This window comes from Cebidichthys violaceus, unplaced genomic scaffold (assembly GCF_023349555.1).
Source record: "Cebidichthys violaceus isolate CVI_PGR_0920_01 unplaced genomic scaffold, fCebVio1.0.p SCAF_7, whole genome shotgun sequence".
Lineage (NCBI taxonomy): Eukaryota > Metazoa > Chordata > Actinopteri > Perciformes > Stichaeidae > Cebidichthys > Cebidichthys violaceus.
This window is the reverse complement of record NW_027176927.1, coordinates 8,190,296-8,216,145: the sequence shown is the minus strand read 5'-3', so window position 1 is coordinate 8,216,145 and position 25,850 is coordinate 8,190,296. Positions and strand designations below refer to the sequence as shown.

At 44.8% G+C, this 25,850-nt stretch overlaps 1 protein-coding gene across 3 annotated transcripts in view; it reads left to right on the top strand.

Moving 5' to 3' along the window:
* The window catches only part of ldlrad4b (low density lipoprotein receptor class A domain containing 4b), a 208,535-nt gene that overhangs the window by 167,408 nt on the left and 15,277 nt on the right, over positions 1 to 25,850 (top strand). The window contains exon 1 of one of the 3 annotated variants that reach the window (XM_068736485.1): positions 1,987 to 2,394. The exons of the other annotated variants lie outside the window; for them this stretch is intronic. Within the exon in view, the coding sequence (XP_068592586.1) occupies positions 2,301 to 2,394 (94 nt within the window). The 5' untranslated portion in view covers positions 1,987 to 2,300. Of the gene's footprint in view, positions 1 to 1,986; positions 2,395 to 25,850 lie in introns of those variants that run through there. 3 annotated transcript variants of the gene reach the window in all.

Genomic DNA, 25,850 nt, shown 5'->3' with positions numbered 1-25,850 from the left:
AAATTGCGTCAGGGTCACGCGCCTATTTATTTTTTTCCCCCTCCACCTATCCAACAGTGTTGCTCGTGTAGGAGCGCGTGGAAGCCGTCTAGGCAAAAAATACCTTTGCATGATTGGATATACTGTAGAACTTGGCTAGTGATGCGGCACCTAACGCGCAACATCTGTTGGAGGTCTTTGCTTTTCTCGTCGACATTTTATTGCCGTTGGTTACTGGTGTTTTCAGCATACAAATGGTCCGTCCCCCCCAACATTACGAGATCGTCTCCCGTGGAGCGGCAACATTTCTCTTACTTTTATGATTTGGTGCAGAAGTGGACCGCAAGAGAGTCTGTGATCTGAAGAGTCTGCGTTATTGTCTCCTTGCCCCGTGCGCGGATGAAGTACGAATCAAAGTGAGCCTGCTTTTATGGAGGGGCCACCTGAAAGCCCCCTTCAATGACTTCTTAGACTTCTTAGTTTGGGAACCTGCTGGTCAAGAGTGGTATTCAGAGCCTCTCTCTCTGATTGGAACTGCCTAGTTTATTTATAGACTGCCGACAGTCCAGCGCTTTAGAGTGTGTGTGTGTGTGTGTGTGTGTGTGTGTGTGCGCGCGCGCGCGTTGGGCTCCATTGGTTAGATTCAGAAGGGATGTGTTGGGCTGGGGGGGGGATGCATCTCCGCTGCACATGTGCCCCTGAACCACAAGACTGGCGCGGGGGTCACCTCAAGGTTAGCCCCCTTCAAAGATCCGTCTCCATTGGCTGCGGCCCGCCGTAACAAGGGAGTGAAACTCGAAACGCTCTCCCCAACCCTCCCCCGAATAACACACCAGACCAAACCCCCCCCCCCCCCCCGTGTCTGTCTGCCTCCCTCTGCTCTGCTCTCCCACAGCCATTGTCAACCGCGACCCGGCCGTCTGCTAGCTTTCTGAGTCAGGTCAGCCGGTGAGGACCCCCCACCCCCTACATCCCAGACACACACACACACACACGCACGCACGCACGCACGCACGCACATATAACCCTGCCCCATCCCTACTATGTTGCTGCCTTCACGTCCTCCTGGTACAGCTCTAAATCCTTGTTGTGTATATGTGTGTCAATGCACACTCAGGTCCTGATGGCGAGAAATAATGTTGCAATAACAGAAATTGTATTCTGGTGAACATCTAAACTGTAGACATCAAATACCATAAATTATTTTGCGGGGCAAGTCAGTATTCATTTTTAGTACTTTTTGGGGCTTAAAGCAAATACTTCAGACTCAACCACAAAGAGGATAGTCTGCTAAACAGGTGCAGCACTCTCAGCTGTATAAACTGTAATATTTATGAATAGTCAGGCAGCACGATAGCCAATTAATGCATTCTGCAGCTAATATATGCGAGGGCCTTCATGAATATTAACTAGGCCCACCAGACAGCACCGCACCAAGCATGACTGCAACAGGGGCCCTTGCATTAACAAAAATAGTCTTTTCTCATTCAAAGACAGCCACTTGCTGAGATCAGAAAATATAGTTATTTGGCTTCGTCACATAAGCCACTGGCAAGAAGAAAATAATGTAAAATAACCAAAATTCACGGATTTAAGGAGAGGATTTATCTAAATGTGTTTATGATCTTTTTCTGTTTTTGGTAAAAAGTGTTAAAATGTTGGATCTCCAATATGCATAATACAACCTTTTTTTTCTTCATATTATCAACACAAAATGTGGTTGAGTCAGATAATTTGCCACTCGAAGAGCTTAAACACGCCGTGAAACATGTGTCACAGTGAGCACAGACTTTCCCTGTCTGTATTTTACAGTCAAGTCTGAGTGTATATTGCATTTTATCATATGTTGGGCTGGTTCACGTTAAGAGTCGTGTTATTTCTTTCCGCTCCTGAAGGCAGCACGTTTCTTTCCCCCTGTCTGGCCCGCCTTTGGAGCCCTCCGATTGGTCGGAGCGGCAGTCTGTCAGTTTGTGGGCGAGGCGTGAGCGCGCTGTGTGTGCGCTCTGCTACAGTAGAGGAAGGACAGCTGCTCTCAGCGGCGGAGGAAGGAACGGAAAAAAACTATACAATGCGTTAGCCACGGGCAATGGCTCGTCCCCAAAACCTCCTTATAGTTCACTCTGCGAGCCGCTCCGAGACAAACATGGCGTGAGAAAAACCGTGGGGAAAATAAGTGCGAAACTGTCGGGAGTTACTAGTCGCGGCGGACTCTGCTGCCGCTGCCTGGAAGTTTTCTGTTGTTTTCCAGTCGTGGGGCCCCGACAGTGGCGGCGGCGGCGGCGGCTCTCACCCCGGAGCGGTGTCCCGGTCTGCCCAGCCCCATGCAAAACCTAACGGCCCCTGGCGGCCCCGGCAACTCCAATGTCACCTGCTCCTGCAACTGCACCGCTTCCCAGCCACAGGGAATGGAGATATGTGAGTAAAAAAAAAAAGTGTTGCGTTGCTTCTGACCGTAAAAAAACCTGCCCGCTTAATCCGTTTTATGTGCACGGAGCTCCAGTGTAGCGACAGAAGGGACAACAAATCAGACCAAGTCGTCATGCAAGACGGGCAACCAATTCTGCTGTTAACTCGCTATCGGCCGGATGGAGATTCTATTTTCTGTAGGGTTTACAGTATGTTTGCAGTCTAATACAAACTTTGCGGTGATTTTTGGCTCGTTACTGGTGTTTTTAATGTCTTTTCTTGTCTTTATTGGACTCCTAGTTTGTCCGTGCCACAGCATATTAAGTTTACAGTGGTTATCAAACGATATGATATTGCTATAGTAGCTATTCCCTTACATAGCCGTGCTGTAATACTCAACAGTTAGCTTGCAGCGAAAAAAAAACTTTCATATTCGTGTAGCATTAGCATCGTACAAACTTACAGTCAGGCTAGCTATGGAAACGTAATACAGCTTTTCTGCAGTTTCTTTTAACGAGAACTCTTCAACTGTGAGTTTTTTCCATTTCTGTTTCTTCTTGCTTTACTTTTCTTCAATGTTTTTCCGCCGAAAGGGATGCTTTTTTTTAATATGAATACTTGGAGGCGAATAGGCCGTGCATAGATAGGGCCGTGCATATGCTCCGAGGGATCCCCACAGAGGGTTAAATAGTTTGCCTGTCAGCACAGACAGGAAACGCTCGAATGGTATGTTATGTCTGTCTGCCTCCTGAGCGAGCCCAGAGAGAAACTATCATTATCAGCTCTGCTCCCCTAACACCAGATCCACTGCAGATGTTCCTCTTTATGACTGAAGGCACAGAGACAGACGCACAGGGGCAGCAACAGACAGACAGACAGACAGACAGACAGACAGGTAGAAACGCAGAGGACAGACAGTGTGTGTGTGTGTGTGTATATGTATGTATGTATGTATGTATGTATGCATGCATGCATGCATCCAGTCTGACAGATCTTCAGACGGACAGACGGAAGACAAATAAACAAGAGACAGGCGTGTAGCAGACACACAGACAGGCGGGTATAGATTCACAACCAGGAAAAAAAGCCAAACAAGTAGGGACAGAGATATAGACAGAGACACGGACAGACACATCTGAAGCCAGACGTATTGACGGACGGACACACAGACGAGCTGCAGACAGACGGACAGGGTTACAGTGATGTGTAATTTCCATCGAGTCCAAGGCCGGGCCTGGGCAGAGTGAGGTGAACGCGGGATATTAGATGTAGATTTGGCAGCAGAGCGTGGTTTCTGCTGACGCCACATTGTAACCAAGAAGAGAGAGTGTGTGTGTGTGTGTGTGTGTGTGTGTGTGTGTGTGTGTGTGTGTGTGTGTGTGTGTGTGTGTGTGTGTGTCTGGCAGGCAGACAAAACTGGTGCTCTACCATTTGTTTTTTTGTTTTTTTTCTGTGGCATCATCGTATTGCCAGCCAGGAAAAAAAGCACATAGTCAGGCATGAACGGGTGCACCCACAGACACTGATACAGCAGAGAGAGCCTAATTAGATAATCCAGTAGAGAGCTGCATGAGACTTCAGACAAGCAGAGCTGCAGAAAAAAACCCAAAGTCAAATGGTTGTGTATTTAAGTATGTAATAAACGGCGTACTGTATTTAAGATCATGCATGCTGTTTGCTGCCAAATAAAAATGCCGGCCCGGTATTTTCAACGTATTCCTCGTCATCCGAACGCCTCACCAGTTGGAGGGAGCTCAATTCACAAGTGGTTCGAAATAGCTGTGTCCTACTGTAGCGGCCGTCTGGTTTTGAAAAGAGCTCTTGTTTGTCGGCCGTGTTGTCATGCAGACTCGGCAAAGGCTGAATAATGTAGCTCATGCTTTGATGATTTTTGTGGCTGAAGAAAAGAGCTACAGTCTGCCTTTTTTTCCTTTTTTTTTTTTTTTCTTCCTCTTTTTAAAGCGGAGCGGGCGGTCTCGCTGGTGTGTTTCCTCTTCATTCAGACGAGGAGGGGAATTGAAAGGGACCACGAAAACACAGAGGGAATCACAGTGCAGACAGTGTGTCACGGCCAGGAATCGAACCTCTGTGCCCACACACTGACTGGGATTCACGTGTAGAATTTGAAAGGAGGAGAGACCCGTAACAAGTGTTGGTCTCTCACTGGTGCTTGCTCTCGGATTCATTGTGGTTATCTGGTATCGTAGGTGTGGTGTTATGTAGTCCTGAGATATATTCAAATCCTGAGATCAAACGGCTCTGCTTCATTAAGACTTTGTTGTATTTGTGCATATTTCTTTAGCTTAAACCTACAGTTAGCCGTTGACATTTTTAACCAACAGTGATGTTTGATTGCACATCCACTGTTATAGGAAGTTGGGCTTCTCTGTGAAGGCATAGTCCCTGCAGGGTGACACCATAGGCAGGTCCTCTGCAAACACTCTTAAGTCATTTAATCTTGTATTGACTCTTTCTCCTATCAGTCCCGTCTTTTCTTAAGCAAATGGTGAAATACTATGCCAACTGCGTGAGGTCATTTCACTTGTTCGAATGCAAACACCCTTTCCCTTTTATCTCGGTAGCGATGCAGTAAAGTTTTCATGTGGATGCTTGTGTTTAGACACCTAACATTTAGGAACATTGGCATCTTGGACCAAATAAAAAAAGTTGCGATACTAGAAATGTAGTACTTAATGCCAATACCTGTGAGAAACGAAGACACAACAATAAATTCCATGTACTTCAGGATACCACCTCCTCCCTTATTACAGTTTGCAGGCTAATATTTGCCAAATTATTAATAATCCCGGATGTTCCGCGTCAAGTTTCTCACCAGAACTTAATTTTACAGGGTATACATTTGAAGACATCATGATAACATTATAATTTACCTTCGCCTAATACTCATTTTTACTAAACAGAGCTTGAATGCATCATAATGTACCTCGATGCAACCTCCCTATGTTAGCCATTAGCTCCGTTATTTTAGCCGAGCAGGACTGTGCTGCCCACCGGCTGCTAACGGTAACTAGCTCTCCTTCTGTCGATTTCAGCATTGTTGTTTCCAAAGTAGCATTATCAGTGATATCTCGAGCCCTGATCCCCGGTACGTACGGTACAGTCACGTTTTCCAATTTCTTGCATGAACTTGGTACCAAAGTATTGCTTCTTGTGACATCCCTGTCGAGTATCGACACATTTATATTTCTCATAGTAAGACCTCCAAATATTGTCTTGATATCGGGACCAAAACTTAGATATCACATTGGCGTATCAGCACATTTCAATTCAGACCCGGGCCATTATTGGGAAGAAAAAAGGTTTTAAATGCGTTTCCTCAGAAAGGACAATAAACCCTGCTGTGTGGAATAATCTTACAATGTCTGCTTCTGATCCTCCTGGTGCACACAGCAGTATGCATGCACTGGACTCTTGGGACAGACCTCGGTGCATGTGTCAGAGACTTGAGCGTCTGTCTGCGTCTCTGTGTATGTAACAGTTAGCCTGCAGCATGGGGCCAGCCAGCCAGACGGATGTAAACGGCCTGATCTGTAATCCTGTGTGTGAGCAGTGTTAGTGTGTAGGTGGCGGTGGGGGTCATCTGTCAACTTCCCTCAGGCCAAACACGCACACCGGCTACTTGTTGATTCTCCCTCGGAAAACGCACGCACGAGAAAAATTTACACATAGGCGCACACGCGTTTACAGCCAGATATATGCACACAGACGCACGCAGACAGCCACTCTCCGGCTCAGCCAATATTTACCCTGCAGTCTCCCGCCAGACAGCCAATCCAATCTCTCACTAAGCTCTTTGTTGTTTGTTTGGGTTCTGTTTTTTTTTTGCCTCTTGTTTGTTTAGGTGTTGTTCAGTTTGGAATTAGTTTTTATTTTGTTTTATTATTAATGAATTTTAATAATTAGCCCTGGTTTAAAAAAAATGTATTAAAAAAAAAGATTCTAAATAGAAATTGTGAGACCTTGGGGAGGGGAGTGGCACAGACAACCAAACACCATTTAAAGAGGATAAAAACCTTTTCTTTTTTCCCCTCCCAGACAGATTGTTTTCTCCCTTTTCTTGCGATCACTGCTCCTGTAATTAATTTCACGGGGAATTTCTACACTTGGTTAGTGTCTCTCACTGGGGCCTTATTTAGTCTGCCACATCTCCTGAGCTGAGGGGGTTACAGCAGTGAACAGTGGTGCTCAACGTGCGTGGGGTTAAGAAAGAGCTCCTTGTTTTCTGTAAGTCAGAGGGTAGAGGCTGCTTTTGTACACAGTGGGGGTTGACCTGCAGACGCACTCTGCTGGCTCAGGTGACTTTAGCACATATTCTGGTAGAGAGTGCACTGCAAACATATGCATGTTGTCAAGTTATCCAGAGAGAGTATTGTTTTTTTCTCAATTACATCAATACAGCAGACTACTACAACCCAGGGTGGCGAATTATTGCTCTTAACTTGCCATTTAGTCCACAATTTGTGTTTTCTTTAACCCTTTACAATCCAATACTCCTCTTGTCTTTTATCTTAAGCTTAAGACATTGAAGAAGACGAGAACAGTGAAATTTTACAACAATTACTGAAAGGTTCTCTGTATGACATTCAGAGCATTAACCTTCGGTTCTGCCAAGTGAAGCCATTGTGGTAGTGTCTTAAAACTTGCATTCTCTCTGCTGACCAGCAGGAGGCGACTCCTCCGGTTCCAAAAAGCAATCAAGATTGTATAGAAGTCAATGAGAAAATGACTCTACTTCTCTCTTGATTTATTCCCTCAGTAAACATTGTAAACATGAGTTTATGGTCTCAATCTCTAGTTTCAAGTCTTCTTCAGTACAGCATGATGTTCATTTAGTAAATCATGGTCCATTTAGAGTCAAATGGACCATAAAGCAGAGTATGCTTTAGGGCGGGCTTACTGTGATTGGCAGGTCGCTGCCGCTACCAGAGACTTATATGGTGTCTCTACGTCACTCCTCCGCATTCTAAATATGATAACTTCCAAGATGGAAACTCAACCTTTCTAAATAACAGTCCCCAAAATACAATGTATGGCTGCTAGCCGCCGATTCAGCAGTCAATACGTGGAAGGTCGTGTGTAGATATGTTTTTGATTTTTTAATTTAGCACTTTTTAATAAATTATCAAATAGTTTGCCAGTTCTGCCAACAAATGTCGATTTGCTGGATGACAAATCAATACATTTTTGCAGCTCCCTATTGAAACGTGTGACCCTGATGTTGCATGTTTTAATGGCTGCACCATTCCATCAAATTGAAACATTCTAGATGTCTTGTACATTTTTTAATACACATTTCCCTCCATAGTTCAGACTCACGTATTTGGTACTTTTTGTGAACTTTGTGTTCTCCACTATTAAAACAAAGTTCTCTTGGTTTTGAACAAAGTTTTGGCTCAATAACATGTTTTTACCACTGATGGGTCAATGAGGTAGAAGACATTAAATTTCATTGGGGAAAAAATGCCAGTAAAGTTTCATTTATTATGCATGTTAATTAATTTTTTTCCACAAGACTTTTAAATCAAATTCTGGTTGAGTCAGTTCCCTTAATTGTTAAAAAGAAGGTCAAAAAGCTTCAAATTCCTTTTTAATGGCTGATTTTATCCTTCAATTATTTAATGAGGACGAAATCTTCAGACAGGTTTCAAGATTCCTTCAGGAGTTTTGGACCACAGCGATGTTCCCAGCTTGGTGTGTGTGCAGCGGTCATCGCGTTGTGTTCTGTTCGCATTCATCACGTTCGTTTACTCACAGAGCACTTCTTCTATGAGCAACACTGAATGTAAACATTTGTTTGTTTGCTTGACAACAGCCCAGGGCACTTCTTTTTTTAAATGAATGTTTTTGTTGTCGTTGTGTAGCACAGCAGTGTGGATGGAAGCTGTGTGGTTGATGTGTGACTTCCCGTGTTTGTTTGGGCTCTTGGTCACTGTGGTACTGAGCCCTCACACCAGTGGTCCAGGATGTTCAGCTAAATATATTATGTCATGTTAGCACAGCAGGGATAGGATTTGTCATGGCTTCTTCTTTGGTCATTTTTTAAATTTTGCCTTAAATCAGCTTGACCACCGTTCACATTCTCATCTTGCGGTCGTGTTTCTGGAGTCAAGCTGAAAACCTCAAGCGCTGTGGGAAAACGTAGCCCACTCAATCCAGCCCAAGTTCAGACGGCCGCTTCCGAAGTCCAAAGCAACGAGAGAAAAAAAGGTCAATCCCCCCAACTCGTCCCGGCAGCACCTTTGCATTCATGACCTCGTCACTGGCTGCTGGGGCTCCCTTTGTGTCTAGATTCTGCACCCCCAACCCCACACACACACACACACACACACACACACACACACACACACACACACACACACGGTTCCCAAAATGCCCTTGGGACCAGGGCAGATTTGTAGTCCTAGTGTGTTTTGAGACAGGCCATCCGTCAAGTGTGTGTGTGTGTGTGTGTGTGTGTGTGTGTGTGTGTGTGTGTGTGTGTGTGTGTGTGTGTGTGTGTGTGAGAGAGAGAGATGGTGGGGGGGTTGTTGGTAGTCTGCTGTCTCGGTCAACATCTATTTACACACAGTCTGACTGCTTGAGACTCTAAAGAGTCCCAGTGAATGAATCAGCCCCCGCTGTCTGCTGTGTGTCTCATGACTCCAGGTCCAGGGACATGCACGGGGACATATTACAGTCAATCAAGTCGCTGCGCTCCAGACAGTACACAAGCACACTTGTCTTTTTTTTTTCTTCTTCTTTTTTTGCCATGTTGCAGATTTGTTTCCCCCAACATTGAAACAAATCAAACCGCTTGGCATGTTTATTACTCTTTGTGAGCCCGAGTGTCTCTCTCTCTCGCTCTCTCGCTCTCTCTCTCGCTCTCGCTCTCTCTCTCTCCCTCTCGCTCTCCCTTACTCTCGCTCTTTCTCTCTCTCTCCCCCCCTCTCTCTCCCTCTCTCCCTCTCCCTTCCTCTTCCTCTTCTCCACCCCTCCCCTCACATGAAACAAAGCAGCGATTATTGCTTTGAAATTACAAATGCTGTTTTTTGCATCATATGAGACAAAACAGGAGAAAGGGGAAAAAAAAGAAGAAGAATCAAGCAGAAATGCTATGCCGCCTGCTGTTTGTCATATTTCTGGGTAATCCGTTTGTTTATGCTTGCAGGAACACCCAGACTGTGGAATAATGACATGTCTCTTCAAGTGGTTTGCCGGATTTTCTTTGGATTTTGAAGAGGCTTACGTGAAGTTTCCAAAGGGGTGTCACGGGTGGGGTGATGGTGTGTGGGTGTGGGTGTGGGTGTGGGTGGAGGGGGGCATTTAGAAACTCAAGAAAATGACATGTGGTCAGAACCATTTTCATACCATGCACAAAGGACTTTCAAATTGTCTCTTGCGCAAGCAGACGTTTCAGTTTGCCGTTTGAAAGAGTATAGTTGTCTACTTATTGATGAGAGAGAAATGAGCTGAGAGCTGTGGACGTTGGTCTTGTTTCTTACTATATTATTTAAGTTGTAATTGCATTATTTAATCCATGCACTTGAAGGAAATGATGCAGAAAAAAGCAGTTTATTTGTAGGGATGAATACATCACAAAGGGCTCCACTGTATCAACAGCAACTTTGACTTTTTTTGAAATGGGAATAGTTTACCTAGTTAGGGAAGTGAGTGTCAGACACTTTCTTTTTGTCAAAGTATCATGCATAGGCATGTGCTGTTATTTAAGGAGGACTCGGGGAGTGCTACTGTGAAAAAAAAGGTGCATAAAAGCTAATGTGGCTCCAGAGGGAGCCGTGTGAAGCCTGATAAATTAGCTTCAGTGATCACTGAATCAGCGGCGGTTGGGGCTGCAGACTACCAGCTTGGAAAATAAAAAATAAATAAAAAAATCGGATTGTGGAAAGAACTGAGCTTGCTAGACCTCTGCAAGCTCTGCTTGTGGACAAGGAGCTCGAGGCTACGTTAGCCGCCACTAGCTTAACACATCCAAAGCTCCATTGTGGGTAGGACAAGGGGAGACGAATGTGTGGAATGGAAAATCATTATGGAGCTTGCCTATGTCTGGTTCTGCTGCATCAATAAAAACACAACAGCTCGATGGAGAGTTTGACAATGCTAAATCAGTGGAGTCCTCTTTTTAACATATGGTACGGATTGTTGAGCCCTTTCTGACCTGATGATCAACCTGAAGTTTGTCACAACTGAAATTAGAAGTCGTATTAATTCCCGGCACCGGGGAAGCCATATGGAAACATACCCGTCTGTGAATTTTGTGTCAAGGTGCGATTTGGAAAAGGGAATTCTGAATTCTTTGTTTGTACTTGGAGTCTTACTGTCAGAATGAGAGCTGCAACGATTAGTTGTCACTATTAAATTGATCAACAACTATTTTGATTATCGATTAATAGTTTGAGTAATCTCTCTAAAGGAAAGAAACTACAAATTCTCTGAGTCCAGCTTCTTAAGTGGGAATATTCTTCTTGGTTTTTTACTCCTCTGTGACATTAAGTTGATTGTAAGAGTTGATTGGAATGGAATCAGTTGCCTCTATGTCAGAAGCAGTCAGATGTCAGAATTAGCATCTGATTTTAAGTTTTTACAGTCGACAGTACAGTAAAGATATAATCATGATTTCTTTTCTTGAAGCAGCAGATCAGTTTGAACTGAGTTCCCTAGTTCTGGTCTTCTCACACGTCCATAAGTTGTGGTCTCCCGCTGCAAGAAGACGGCGATCGTGTGTGAACGAGTTCCTCTCGTGACGACAAGTGGTTCCTGTTGCTGTCTTTAATTTGCCCGAATATAACTGTAGCGATTGACAACGATTGCGTGTTGCCTAGCACCACGTCGAAGCCTCTCACTGCAAATAAAGTAAAAATAAAACGCCTAAATTTGACAGGAATCTGATCTAAAAAGAGAATGAAAGCATTGTGGTGTGTCTCAAGTTATTAATAATCCATAGTTTTAATTCTGAATATTGCAGAATGTTCTGGGTAGTTTGTATCAAAGAAGTGGTCATTAATGCAGAACCCTATAATGCTTGGTGCCAAGATATTAATCCTATTTTCATGCATTTTTCATGGTGTGTGTATATATATCTATATCTATATTTTCTTCTTTTGTAATGGTCCTTTATTTTAAATGACTACTCCAACATATATAGCCTCCACAGTTTTTTTTTGTTTTTGTTTTCCTGTCCTGTGCTCCCCTTCAGTCCATCTATATTGGGACTTGGTAATAGATGGTGTGTTTTTGTTAGCATCGCACTGGTTCCTTTCTACAAAGAAAAAAGATTTTTGATAATTGCAGAAAATAAGCTCTCCGGCAAACACAAGTTCATGATACTTAAACGTTTTGTTCAGTGAGATTATCTTCACAAATGAACACTACTTTTAGGATTTTTCAAGCGTGAATGCAATCGGCAGAAGTGAAAAGCTAACGCTGGGCTATAAACAAATACAAGACCACTACTAAGCTAAAGGAGGACTAGTCAGCGTGTCGACCATAGCCTGTATATGAGAAGTGGACGTAGTCATCGTGACGTCACCATTGTTTGTGGACTGCCATTTTGAAGCCTCGAGTTCAGCATTTTTGCCATATCCATCTTGAGGTTTTTTTTTTTTGAACCAGTGAACAGAAGTGACCATATTTGGAGTGCGGAGAAGCAACATAGAGACAACCTAAAAAAGGCTCTGGTAGTGACCTGTCAATCACAGTAAGCCCGCCCCACTCTGCTTTATGGTCTATTTAACTCTATATGGACCATCATTTACTAAATGAACATCATGCTGTATTGAAGAAGACTTGAAACTAGAGATTGAGACCATAAACTCATGTTTACAATGTTTACTGAGGTAATAAATCAAGAGAGAAGTAGAGTCATTTTCTCATAGACTTCTAAACAATCACACTTATTTTTGCAACCAGAGGAATCGCCTCCTGCTGGTCAGCAGAGAGAATGCAAGTTTAAGCCACTTCTGCATTGGCTTCATTTTTCAGAACCGAAGGTTGCCGCCTGGTGATGACATTTTGTAGTCGTTAGCAACCGCCCTCTTAAAAATACTTTAAAGGAGACTTTTTAAAGAGACGTAAAAGCTTCAATATTCACGAGACCCTTTATTGACCTATTTTTACGTTGTAAAACAAAACGTTATAGTCACTTAAACTCGTGTTAACCACAGACTTCATTTCAGACATCTAACCAAAAATCCATTATAAAAAACCAATCGACTTTCTGGTAAGGGAACCGGAAGTGCCAAAAATGCTGACTCACTTCTGTAGTTTAGGACTTATTCCTGCAGCCCTCTATGCAACAACACGTTATTTTATTTTTTTACATTTTAACCTAGTTTAACCTCCCAGCCCGGAGTCAAGTGGTAAAGGACGTGTGTGGGCGTCAGGAAGAGAAGAATCTGGTCGCCCAATCTCCTCCTCCTCCCCCCTCCCCCTCCCTCTCCCTTCCCATCCAGACACCGCAAGTCAGACAGCGGTGTCTGATACCTACCACCTCCCACACTTCTCCCCCTCATCCTCCCCCTCCTCTTCCCTCAGCAGCCACCAGCTGACCCCAATCAGGCACAGGGCCTGCTGTATTGTCTGGGTGGGGAGGACACACACACACACACACACACACACACACACACACACACACACACACACACACTCATAGACTCAGACAGGGGGTCAGAGGGAGATGGAGGCTGTCTAGTCTAGTCTGGCCTCCTTTGCCTCTTTGACTCCCAACCCCCCAACCAAAACACAGCATCTCTCCTCTTCTCTCCCCTTCATCTCCTTTTCCTCTCCTCTCCTCTTCTCCTTCCCTGCCTTCATTTAGACTCAGATTCAGATTGGAAGTCCCAGATGTATCTGACACTTGTTATGCAAAATGTTTTGGACTGGCATTGTCTTGTTAACTGAGTTATCAAGCGTCATCATCTAAATGATTTGACGTTCTTGTCTGCCTGCTCAACATTGCGGACATATGGGACGCAGATTTGTTTTTGTCAAGGAAAGAGCATCTTCAAGCTTGATTTTTGTTAAGTTGTAAACCAGGCGGCGACCTCCGGTTCTGCAGAGTGAGGTTAATGCGGAAGTGTCTTAAAACATGCATTCTCTCTACTTACCAGCAGGGGGCAACTCCTCCGGTTGCATAAAGAAGTCTGATTGTATAGAAGTCTATGAGAAAATGACTCTACTTCTCTCTTGATTTATTCACTGCCGCTACCTGAGCTGTATATGGCGTCTCTACGTCACTCCTCCACATTCCAAATATGGTAACGTCCGTTCATTGGTTGCAAAAAAACAACGTGGCAACAGCCGTAGACCAAGATGGCGACAGCGAAATCGCAGAACTCAAGGCTTTAAAACGTCAGTCCACAAACCAATGGGTGACGTCACGATGACTAAATCCTCTTCTTATATACAGTCTATGCATCTATGATTCTACAAAATGTAAGTTTGCTCCTAATAAAACTTTTAAATGATGTGGAAATACATAGTTTGTGTTCAGAGTCTGGTTGTCATGAAATTAATAAATGAACAGGGTCAGAGAAAGCTGAAGAGACAAATGTATCATGTAGGCTAACTGAAAGCATGTGACTCACAGTTTAAGTGGCCATTTGTGTTCAAACTCACCACTTTTTGAAGTTCACACACTGACCACACATGCAGTCTTTCCTCACTGAACGAAGGAGATGTTTTTAGTTTTAGATTAGATGCATGGAGCATGGAGAGGAGGACGAGGATGGCATTACTCTCTGCCTGTCTCTCGCCCTGTCTCCCTTCCCTGATCTTCACTACCGGCTTTCTGCTTGAAGCCGCCGTGGCTCCCGGCTAGCGTTGCTAACGACGACCAGGCCTCCGTGCTGCATGAAGATCCCGCATGTGAATTATTAATATAGGTCACAGTCGCGGCATCCGGCTCGTCCTGGGCCTGGGTGCCGTCCCGGCGCCATCGCAACATGTGGCCCCCTTCCCGCGCTCACCCCTGGTCCTTCCCCATCTGTCGGCCGGATTAGCCCGAGCGGATCACCCTCCACCGAGGTCTGCGCCAGGTGAGGCCTTCTAGTGAAAAAGGGCCCCCTCGCCAAGAAATAGTCCTGTGAGCCTTTTACCTGTGAATTCTAATTTCCCCCAAAAAATTTGTCCCAGGCTCTGATGTTTTGAATGGTCCAAAAAAAAGTCTGTGCGTCTGCGATTGTAATAAGGATTCTTTCCATAAACACTTAGTCCCCCGCCGGTTATGCTGCACCCTGGGCCGCTCATTTACAGCAATTATATTTTCATGAGACAGGAATCTTAATGGGAAGAGTTTATGGTTCCTCATAAGATACGGGCTTCCCATGATGAAGTGTGTGCGTGTGAGTGTGCGTGTGCATGCTCCAAATTGCTTTCTCTCGGTTAATATGTGACTGTTGCTGCATTGAATGTCTACCAGGCTGGCTGAATGTCTAGGAGCCGAAGCACAGAGTGTTTGTGTGTGTGTGTCTGTCACAGCCCTAAACAGAGACAGACATGCCCTCTCAGCTGTTTTTTGTCTGCAGAAGCACACACACACACACACACACACACACACACACACACACACACACACACACACACACACACACACACACACACACACAGAGAGTCAGACTGCAGCCCTATGCAGCATTGAATGGCTGTGAATCGGCCGATAATTATCTAATTCTGCTTTTTAAATAGAAAAAAAAAAAAAATCTAATTTTTTTTTGTGCCAAGAGTAATTATATCATATTGTCAAAACACCTCACTTAAAAACGTTTTTTCATAGCTGTCCAATTAATCGGGCTAAAAATGTAAACTCACCACAATCTTGACCTGACTCTTGTGCTAAAGGTTAAGCCACCTCCATCAGAGCAGGACGCACCGGAGAGATCACTAAAGAGACAGAAAGAGTGTGTGTTGCTGAGTCGTAGATGCCTCTGGTTACGCTTGGACTTTGCGTTGTCCCAAAAGCAGTTCCCCCTCGTCGAGTCGGAGGCTTCTTTTCATTCCGCGATATTCGCCGCGAGCTGAACTCCCCGAGTGGCGCTTTCTACAGAGAGACGGAGAAAAAAAAGGAAGCAAGAAGGTGGCGTGGGTGGATGGGGCGGGTGCGAGAGAGAAGGCAACAAAGATATGACAACGGGGAAGAGGAGAAGAGATGTAATGTTGTTCCACTGCACTCCGTGTCAACCCTAGAAAGCGAACTTAGAAGAAAGACATCATGAGACACATCGGAGAAGCGCTTTGTTTGCTGTCATCTGCCCAAAGCTCAGCTCTATCAACCCATCCTCTCATCAGTAGAGCCAAACATGAAAACACACCCACACACAAGATTTAAGAAAAGAAAAAGACAACTAAATGAATCTCAACATGTGAAAAGTACAAAGAAAGTACTATAAATTAGGGCTTGGCAATAAATCAATATTATATCAATATCGTGATGTGAGACTAGTTATTGTCTGAGATTTGGGACTTTTTTTTATGGCTGAAGTACTGTCTTTCTCTGGTTTTAAAGGCTGCATTACAGTAAAGTGATGTCATTTTCTGAACCAGATTGTTCTAGCTGTTCTATTTACCCACCTAGTCATTATATCCAAATTACGGATTATTTATCAAAAATGTCATTGTGTAAATATGTCGAGAAAGCACCAGCGGTCAACCCTACAATATCGTCGCAACATTGATATCGAGGGTCAAACATATGATGATATTTGATTTTCTCCGTATCGCCTATAGCCCCACTAGAAATATTGTTTCACCTAACTCTAGAGTCATGCGGGCAATTTTGATTTGATTTGTTTAGGATTGAGATTTAACCATCTGAAGCCCAAAACCTGCCAGTCGTTTATCGTAGCCAGAAGCTGTAAAAACTGACATAACCGTCAGATTGTGACACTCCTTGAACACATCATGTGTGGCGAACACCTCCGTCTTTTCCTAGTTCTAGCTTCTGCATTGTGAGGATTTGTTGATACCGTCGTCCTTTGATCAATATTGAAAGAAAAAAACAGCCAGTGTCTACAACATCAAAAAAGTTAAACAAAAAAGGAAATAAAGCAAAGCACTTTAACCAGATTTTGAAATATTTAGTTTTCCACAACAGAGAATGGCCTTGTGTCTGCAGCAATAAAGAGCCCAGTAGATGTTGTAATAGCTTCAGCCCGGTCTGATTCTGCCACAAACGCTTTCTTAAATGCCGCGGTGATAAGTTGTTGTTGTTCCTTGGCCCTCGTCGCTGACAGACTGGGATGGTGGCGCTTCATATGTGTGGCCATCCCCGATGTTTTAGATTAGATTAGATTTCTTTATTTGTCATTGCATTTTATACAACGAAACTTCGTTTGAACAGTCTGTTCTGTTTAGCAGCATATAAAATAATCTCACCCATACTCAATATATGATTATGACATATAATATGACATCATTTTGCCGTGTCTTTCTCTTTAAACAATGCCGACATACCGTAACGGTTTTGTCCACCACCCTCATCCCATCATTTTAAGTTACAGGGAAGACAAAATGCTCCCAAACTTGTGACTTAAATGACGCCGGGGGCTTCTCAAGTTTCTCCGCTCGCCATGACTTTCAAAGTTAAGCTTTTAACACGCTCCGTTCACGTGAACACACTACTGCTTTATATCTGTTCACTGACACTTTGCTTTGATATTCGGGGACTTGTTACTTGAACAGGAACAGTAGCAGTAAAACTTTATTACACACTATGATGGTTAAACTGTAAAAAAAAAAAAAAAAAACCTCAATTAATCTGCGGTTCACAAGTGTGCCGAACCGCGAAAGGTGATCCGAACCGATCACGAATCGATCCGTTACACCACTACTGATAACAGACTCTGGAGATGGATATCTTAAATACCAGAGCGCATGATACCAAACTGGCCAGCAAATCCGGCCCTCACATCAAAAATATTCAGCCTTCCAGCGAAAGCAGAAGTTTTCACTTTCACAGTTTGTGCAATCATTTCTCACGAATCTACTGTTGGCGAAATACACAACAGGCCTTGTGTGACATACATGACCTTGTAACAATACACTGCGCATGTAATCAATGATTTGTGTCTCCAGCACAAATAGGTAGCAGTCTAGACACGGCGCGCTGATGGAACATTTCTCAGAGGCGACAATAACAGTATTTCCATTCATCCATAAACGGCTCGGTTTATTCAGTGTGGATAACTCATCCGTTGTATTTCATGTCTCGTAGTGCAACACAGAGCAGACATTTGTGTGTGTGAGTTAGAGCTGAAGCGATTAATCAATTAGTTAATGGGCAGAACATTTATCTGCATATCAAATGGTCACGACAAACATCTCCTCAAATTTGAAGATTTGATGCTTTCGTCCCTTTCTTAAACTGAATATCTTTGGCTTTTGGACTTCTGGTTGGACAATACTGGACCCGAATCAGAGTAGTTTGATTCAAATTGGACGTTGCTTTTTCTCTCCCCATAGATGGGCAGATCTGGCATTCAGAAAATCCATCGCCATGATTTTGACCCCGTTAAGATGCGGTCCCCCTCCAACATTTTTTACACTTCTCAACCTGGGGGGGTCCAGGCAGGCCGCTGACTGTCCCTCCACCGGGCTCATGTCACCCGGCTCTGGACCGGCTCAGAAGGGCCCGAGGTGAAGGTGATTGGGTTTACCGGGATTCTGTTAGCTCTCAGCACCTAATGGAAGAAGTCATATCTTCCCAGATATCTTGTGACAAAAGCAACAATAAAAAAAAACATTGACTGCTTGTAAAACTATGTTGATATTGATCGATGCTGAAAAAAGGCGGCCCATGGGTCAACCTAATTGCTGACCCCTGCACTAAAAGTTAGTAAGAGAATGTGTTGTTTTTTCGATCATTTGGACGAACCAACCCTTTACATTGTTGACTGTACTGCTTTAATGGCGGTAAAGGGGACGCAGTTAGTTGCGGAGGAATGGAGATACTGTACCGCTGCAGCATCCGGGTTGGTCTGTTGCCCAGAGGACTTCATTTTTCTTTTTTCTTTTTTTTGTAAAACACGAGCTGCTCTCCACATTTAACTATCCTTCCCTCTGTTTGAACCCCTTCAATCCTCCACCCCCGTCGCCCCAGGTCTATTTATACCTCCGTTCTTCCCGGAGCAAGCTTAAAACATCCTGGTCATCTCCCAAACACCACCAGCATTACTTGGAGAGCCCCCCCCCCCCCCTGTTTCTTCTTCTGCAGCTTCTTTTCCTTTTTTGTAGTTTCCTCTGTTTTGTCGGCAGCTGTTGCTCAGCACCGCACTGAGGTTCAGCCCGCGGTCACGGCCGAGTGTTCCAGCAAGGGGAAAAAGTTTTTTGATGGGACTTTTTTTTTTTCTCTCCTTATATCCCTTTATCTTGGATTTTTCTCCGCATACATATATATATATATATATATATATATATATATATATATATATATATATATATATACTTGCTCCCCCCCTTAGCACTGATGTTGCTCTCACTTCCCTTTATTACTGTCTCACTTTCACTGTCTCTCTTTCCTGTCTAATCCTGCCTCCAAGGCATTTGGGGGGGGGGGGGGGGGCTCTGTTTGCTCGGCACATTGATAGCGCGTGTGGAAGACATGTTTACACCCCTTCATGTGAGAAATCTGAGGGAGGGAGTGGGAGGGAAGGTGGGAGACAGAGAGGAGGCTGGGAAGAGACAGAAGAGAGGAAGAAAAAGATAGATGGATTAAAGAGGAGATGGGTGAGCACAGAGTGAAGGAGAGTGAGAGGAGTGTGACGAAAAGAGTAGAAGAGACAGACATAACGAGAGAGGAGAAACGCAGGCTAAAATAGAGAGAGAGAGGGGGAGAGGTGTCTCTCGGTGGGGAGACGGCGTATTCGACAGTGAGTCATGGCAGAATAAAACGCCACGCAAGCATATGTTGCTGTTGAGGAGCCATCTTTTTTCCAAAATGGAAACCAGTTATGATTTGCGGAAAGAGATTGAAAAAAAAAAAAAGCGAAAGAAAAAAGAAGCTGAGCAGATTAAATTGAGTTATTACAAACAGACGGGGTGTAATTACACACCAGAGGAGGAGGCCGTTTGTCTTTTCAAGACACGGAGCGCTGTTTCCTCATTATGTGTTTTTAGATGTTTTAGTCCATTTTAAGTTTTTTTTACTTTTTTTTTATTATTTGAATCTGAATTTGTTTCTTGGTGAGGTGTGAAAAAGGGCTGCAATTACTTTTGCTATTATGTCCACTATCTATTTATATTTTTGCATATTTTTTAATTGAGTATTCAGTCTTTAAAATGTCAAAGAATAGTGAAAAGGTGTTGGACTTGGCTTTTTCAACTGAGGGAAATCTTAAAGTAACTATGAGGAACTTGTATCTGGTTATGACACAGTTTGTTTAATCCTGATGCCTCTATATGACCTCCATCAGTAAATGAGACCATCAGAGAAAAGATTGGTTGTTGGTTATTTCCATATAGTTATTCTTAATGCTTGTCAACGGTGCTACCGGGTCGAATCCCGCACATAATTAGACGGAATCATTCAGGTTCTCCAGAAACTCCTTCAGCTTTGACTCCAACGGGGCCTCCAATAGAGACCAGTCCCCCATGGACCGACCCGGATCTGGTTTCGCCGTTGCCTTCGACCTGCAGTCGGAGCTCTGGCGGGAGGAGGAGAGCTTCGCACCCGTCTCCTCCTTCTGGCCAGGAGCAGAGAACCCCGACCCCACGCTGCTGGAGACCCAGGCCGTACTGCTGGGCCCGCTGGAGGGAAGGGAGGCACGGGAGAACCAGAACCAGGACTGCAAGGAGCAGACTTTCAGACCCCAACTGTAATAGAAATTTTAGGTTTTCTGAGGGGACTCTGGCACTTGGGATCACTACCGCTGCAGTCCACAAGTACTGCCAAAATCACCACAATAACCAAAAGTTCCTCGCTGTAACTTCAACGTATACTGCATGCAACAACATATTAGCCAGAAGTCGGCTGCAGCTAACTATTGTTCTCATTATTATTATCATCATCATTATCCAGAATGAGCCCAGTATGTCTTTGTAAACCCAACAGGCTCAGCAGCTCCAGTTTGGATGCGTCCCATCATGCCTCCCTGAGCTCCCTGTGTTCCCACCCACGGTCTCCCCCCTGCTGTCTCTTGTTTGGCTGATCGCAAACGGCCACAGAGAGTTTGCAGCACATACTCAGCATACGTTCTGTCTGGGAGGCGTCCGCTGCACCTCCCGACGCTTAAAATAAAAACCTACTTTAGAGTTGGACTGTAAATTCACCTCTCATGTGGGGGTGAGGTGTGTGGTGGTTGAGTAGGAGGCGTGAGGGGGGGGTTCTATTAAATGTGCCAGGAAGCATACAGACAGACAGACAGAGAGACCGATAAAAGCCCACTCGTTTCCTCCTCCTCCTCCTCCCTCATCTCTTCTGTTTTGTTCTTCTTTTTTTTGTCCGCCGCTCTGCTGTTTTGTTGTTCCGTCTCAGAGATGAGACACAAGACGCCTCGCTTTTGTTGTGTGTCTGCCTTTTAACATCTGTCTGCCTTCACCTCGCTCTCCCCGCACCTCCGCCGACTCCTCCCTCCCCTCGTCTGTCCTCCTCCCGCTCTAATCATTGCATCCCGTCTCCTCTCTGTGTCCAACGTCTCTTGTGTTTCTTCAACCTGAGCCGTATTCTCTTTATCCTTCTGTTTTTTTTGTTGTTTTTTTATATCTGTGCCAAGCTGGCAGCTATGTGCTACCTCTTTCCACCCCCCCTTTTTATGTTCAGCTAGACTTCGGCATGATTTTTTACCTTTTCCTGCCTTGAGCAGCCTGTGATGTTGACCTGCACAGAAATGAAATCTGCAGAATCATTTTCATAATCCCCCCCCCCCCCCCCCCCCCCCCCCCCCCCACACACACACACACACACACACACACACACACACACACACACTGCTAAGTTAACAGAAGCTCTATGTGTCGGCGGGCTGAGAGGTTTGCGTGCACGTTCTCCATTGATGTTGCTTTTATTAAGTGTGTCTCTTGTTTTGTCTGTTCAATTTGGGAGCTTGCAATATTTTTCTAAAGTACTTTGTTAGTTGTTCAATTCCAACAATCATTTAAACATATTACATTTGGTGGTGTACTGTTCTTCTTATTGTCAAGAAATTTCATGATTCTTGTTCAGCAGCGTTTACAAGCGAATCCAATTTGCTTGTATGAGGAAAGCTCTCTCTGATTGGTCAGAATCTTTTATGTGGGAAAACTCCCCAGAAGTGAACAAAGTAAAAAAAAGAGCAGACTCCCGCTCTGTTCCAGAAATAGTATTAATCGCGCCACTTTCCAATTTCACAACAGAGGACAAACTCGGGTTAATCTCGGCTCTGGTCATCGTCGCTAATTACACCGTTTGCATCTATCACATAAGGGCTTTATAAGATACAGTCTGAAAATGAGCTGCAGCTGGAAAATAATGTTTTGATGCGCAGCCGGCTGCAGGAGCTGGTTTAATCCAGAAAACAAGGGCCCGACGCTTCCTCCAGCTGGGTCTGATCGAGCTCGGTTCATGTTGTCGCCACAAGCAAACACAAGCAGGACCGAGGTCGCCTCTTAGACCGGGTCTAGGTCTGGCCTCACTCGAGGTGTGATTTGCTCTGTTCACACCTCCCCAAACAAAGCGCCCCAGGGTTCGATTCAACCAAACTAAAGGATTATTTAGCCTATTATAGGTTTGTGAACGTGATCTGTAGATGAGTAGAACTCAATATCAATATCAGCTGCATCCATCTGCCTGCCTGTTTGTTGGTGTGTATTCGCCCTTGGGTTGTATGTGCGCATCCTATTGGCTGGCATCCTCCCACTAATGCTGTCACAAGAGCCCACTGCCATGTGTCCGCCTCACATGATGATGATGCGTACGTTAGCGACGAGCCCCATCGTTTTTCCAGTCACTGTCAAAGCTCTGCTCCCAGATTAAAGCCCATCACCGCACACCCCTCGTAACCTGCTCCGGGTTATTATGGTCTGTCGCAGAGCGCTGTCTGGTCCCCACGACCCCCATTTACTCCCTGCAGTGCCCTTCGCTGTCATCACGGTGTTTCCATCATCATTTATTGCCTTCCGCTCGTTGCTTCTAGAGGTACTCGTAGGGCTTTGGGTTCAGGTTGTTGTAGTTTTATGTTCAGACTGATCGCCTCTCGTTCATCTGCTGCCAGCGTGTGTAGAAACAGTGGAACAGACTGACCGATGTCCTTTAAAATGCATAGTTGATCATCAACAAGCAACTAGACGATCAGATAACTTATTATTAAGGATGGCACATTTACCTTAAGTAGAATAACACACACACACACACACACACACACACACACACACACACACACACACACACACAGAGCCATACAGGCAACCCTGCTGGAGCTTTGAGCAACATGCTATAGCAGGCTGAGCTCATACAGAATGTACCATAACCCCTCTCACACTCATTTACACTGACCCTGGCTGACTCCGGTCAACACCGCACACGATGCACACACATACACACGCACACACTCACTTTAACCCTGACATCACTGACCCTCCAGTCTGGTTCAATCACTCAGAGAGAGTGTATTCAGTCGGGGCTTTATGGCAGGGGGGGTAGGGGTTTGTGGTTGGGGGCGGGGTCAGGGGTGTCTAGACGCTATCCTGTCTGTCTGGCTCTGATAATGTACACACACACACACACACACACACACACACACACACACACACACCTGAGAGACTGCAGGCCAGCTCTGACTGCGGACGTGTGTGTGTGTGTGTGTGTGAGTGAGAGAGAGACATGTTGAACCAGCCGACCCGTCCGCCATCTCAACGACCGGATGAATCCTTGAACACTGCCCCCCCCCCCCCCCCTCTCCCTGCTTCACCGCTGCTCATGAATATTACATCATTGGAATATTGATAATATCAGACTATATTGTAATATTTATGATGTGTTATCACAGAGCGTGGCGTTATCCGTTTCTTTTGTTCATGTTATATTCATGCGGGTGGAGACGATACGGCCTCTTTTTTTTTTTTCAAGTGCCAAAGTGGGGATTTATCTGCCGGGCTCAGCAAGGGTCTCATCATTACGGCCTACCTCGGCAATAATCAACCTTAATCTACGATGAGGGAAAATGCAGATGCATGTTGAGTCAGAGAGAACGTGATATAAGCGTAATAGATACGACAAGTGTCAGACGCGATGAAGAGAAAGCGTGACTACGACCTAACCCCAGCTTGTGTTTTTAGTGCATCGTCTCCACGTTCGAGTCGCAGTGCTGTCAACACTTAACACAGTTTTTTTAAAGGGCCAGTGTGTAGAATTTATGGGGATCTATTTGCAGAAATAGAATTATATTCATAACTATGTTTTCACTATTGTATAATCACCTAAAAATTAAGAATGGTTTTGCTTTCGTTGGCTTAGAACGAGCCCTTCATATCCACTTAGGGTTGAGGGTCTCTTCACGTCTGCCGTGTTGCACCTCCATGTTTCTACAGTAGCCCAGAACGGACAAACCAAACACTGGCTCTAGAGAAGGCCTTTCAGGTTTTTTTACGCTACCTGAAGGCCACCATAGTTCTCCGACATGCTTGTGAAACTGCTGTAATGTCAGCCGCGGAGTAAATAAATGTAATCCTTTGCATTCTTCAAGAATCAGGGAATATCAAGCAATTTTACACATGACCTCTTTTCCTGTGGTGATTCAAATATCTGATTTCATAAATCCTGATGAGTTAGTTCTGTAGTAAAAATCATGAGTAAGCTCATTGCTGAATTTTGGGAATGTGATGACAACGCTAATAAAAGTCCAATCTGGCAAGAAACATGAGCAGTCAGACGATCAGACGTGTTTGAATCAAAAACCCCCGGGTCTGTCCAACTTATTTTTTTGGAACCGAAAATGAATGCGGACGCTAACATTTTCTGACCGGCTTCCTGGTTCAACTTTGATCTATAGTGTACTTGCCATAGCTGCACGCGCATTCTTCATTCGCGCTATCTGCATCACCAAAACAAAAAAAGTAACTTACCATACCATATTTATCCTTCCAAACTCTACCATTAAAAATGTTTGTGTGCAGTTTTTGCAGCTGTTTTTTTCAACTTCTGAAATGAAAACCATGCGAGGAAAGAGCGGTGGAATGTCTCCCGTCCCGATTCAAGAGCTAGAAGTAGCCATCATGTACAAGTCCTGCTTTTTGAGTCCCATTTAGTCTCTGTGGTGAAGCAGAGACAGGCTGCTTCATTCACCCCTGTGCTGTGTGAGCGAGAGAGAGAGAGAGAGAGAGAGAGAGAGAGAGAGAGAGAGAGAGAGAGAGAGAGAGAGCTGTAATTGTTTGTTCTCTTGTTGCCCATGAGTCCCCCATAGCATGTCTGGCACCTTTTGTCTCTATCTCCCTCCTCACTGTCTCCATGTCTCTCCTAACCCCGAGATACCTGTCTAATGGGCTGAGTCTAACACACACACACACTCTAACACACACGCACACACACACGCACACACGCGCATGTTTCAGGGTTAAGCAGCACTAAACTAGTTCATTTATTTCCATGGAGAGACTGAATGACTGTAGTAGAGGAGGGGAGGCTGTAACTAGGCTGATATCTACTACATGCTGTGTCTCTCTCTCTCTCTCTCTCTCTCTCACACACGCACATATTGTGGTTGAAAGAGACTGTTGCTGCCAGGCTGATACCGGCCGTCTAGACGTGTGTGTGTGTGTGTGTGTGTGTGTGTGTGTGTGTGCCTCATTTTCTCTTTCCCCCCCATCTCTCCTAACTCTTTCCATCCCTTCATTACCGAACACACTCCCCTCGAAGTGTGCCAGTCTTTTTTTTTTTTTAGTGTGCTTCCTCTCCCTCCTCGTCTCCTACCATCTCACCGTCTAGCTGTGCCGCTGTGCGTGCGTTTTAGTTTTTTTAGTGCGTGTGTGCGCCAGCCAGGTCGCTGCAGCGGCGTCCTCGGCAGCTACCGGGCCTTGTTGATCGCGGCGCCGTGCCCAAGGGTTACCATAGCAACGTGTGTGTGTGTGTGTGTGTGTGCGGGTGCGTGTGTGTGTGTGTGTGTGTGTGTGTGTGTGTGTGTGTGTGTGTGTGTGTGTGTGTGCCCCCAGTGTGGTGGGCAGCAGGCTATGAACTCAACAGGCCTCTAGCTGGGCTGGAGCTCTCTGGGCTGCAGGAGTAGGACGAGCGAGTCGGAACGAAGAAAGCCTTTATACTTCTATTATCATACAGGTTTACAGATACACACGTAAGAAGTAAACCCATGGCTTGAGTGCCCGGGACTTTGGGATAATTACGCAGCACTTTTGCAGCACTTCCTCTATCTGTTTGTGGAGGAAGTGCTGCATTTCACAGTAAAGTGCAGTTTTGATTGCCAGGTGCGGGAATGGTGATTTCTCATTTTGTTTTCATGGCTGAGGGCAGCAGGAAACAAGTCATTTGGAGG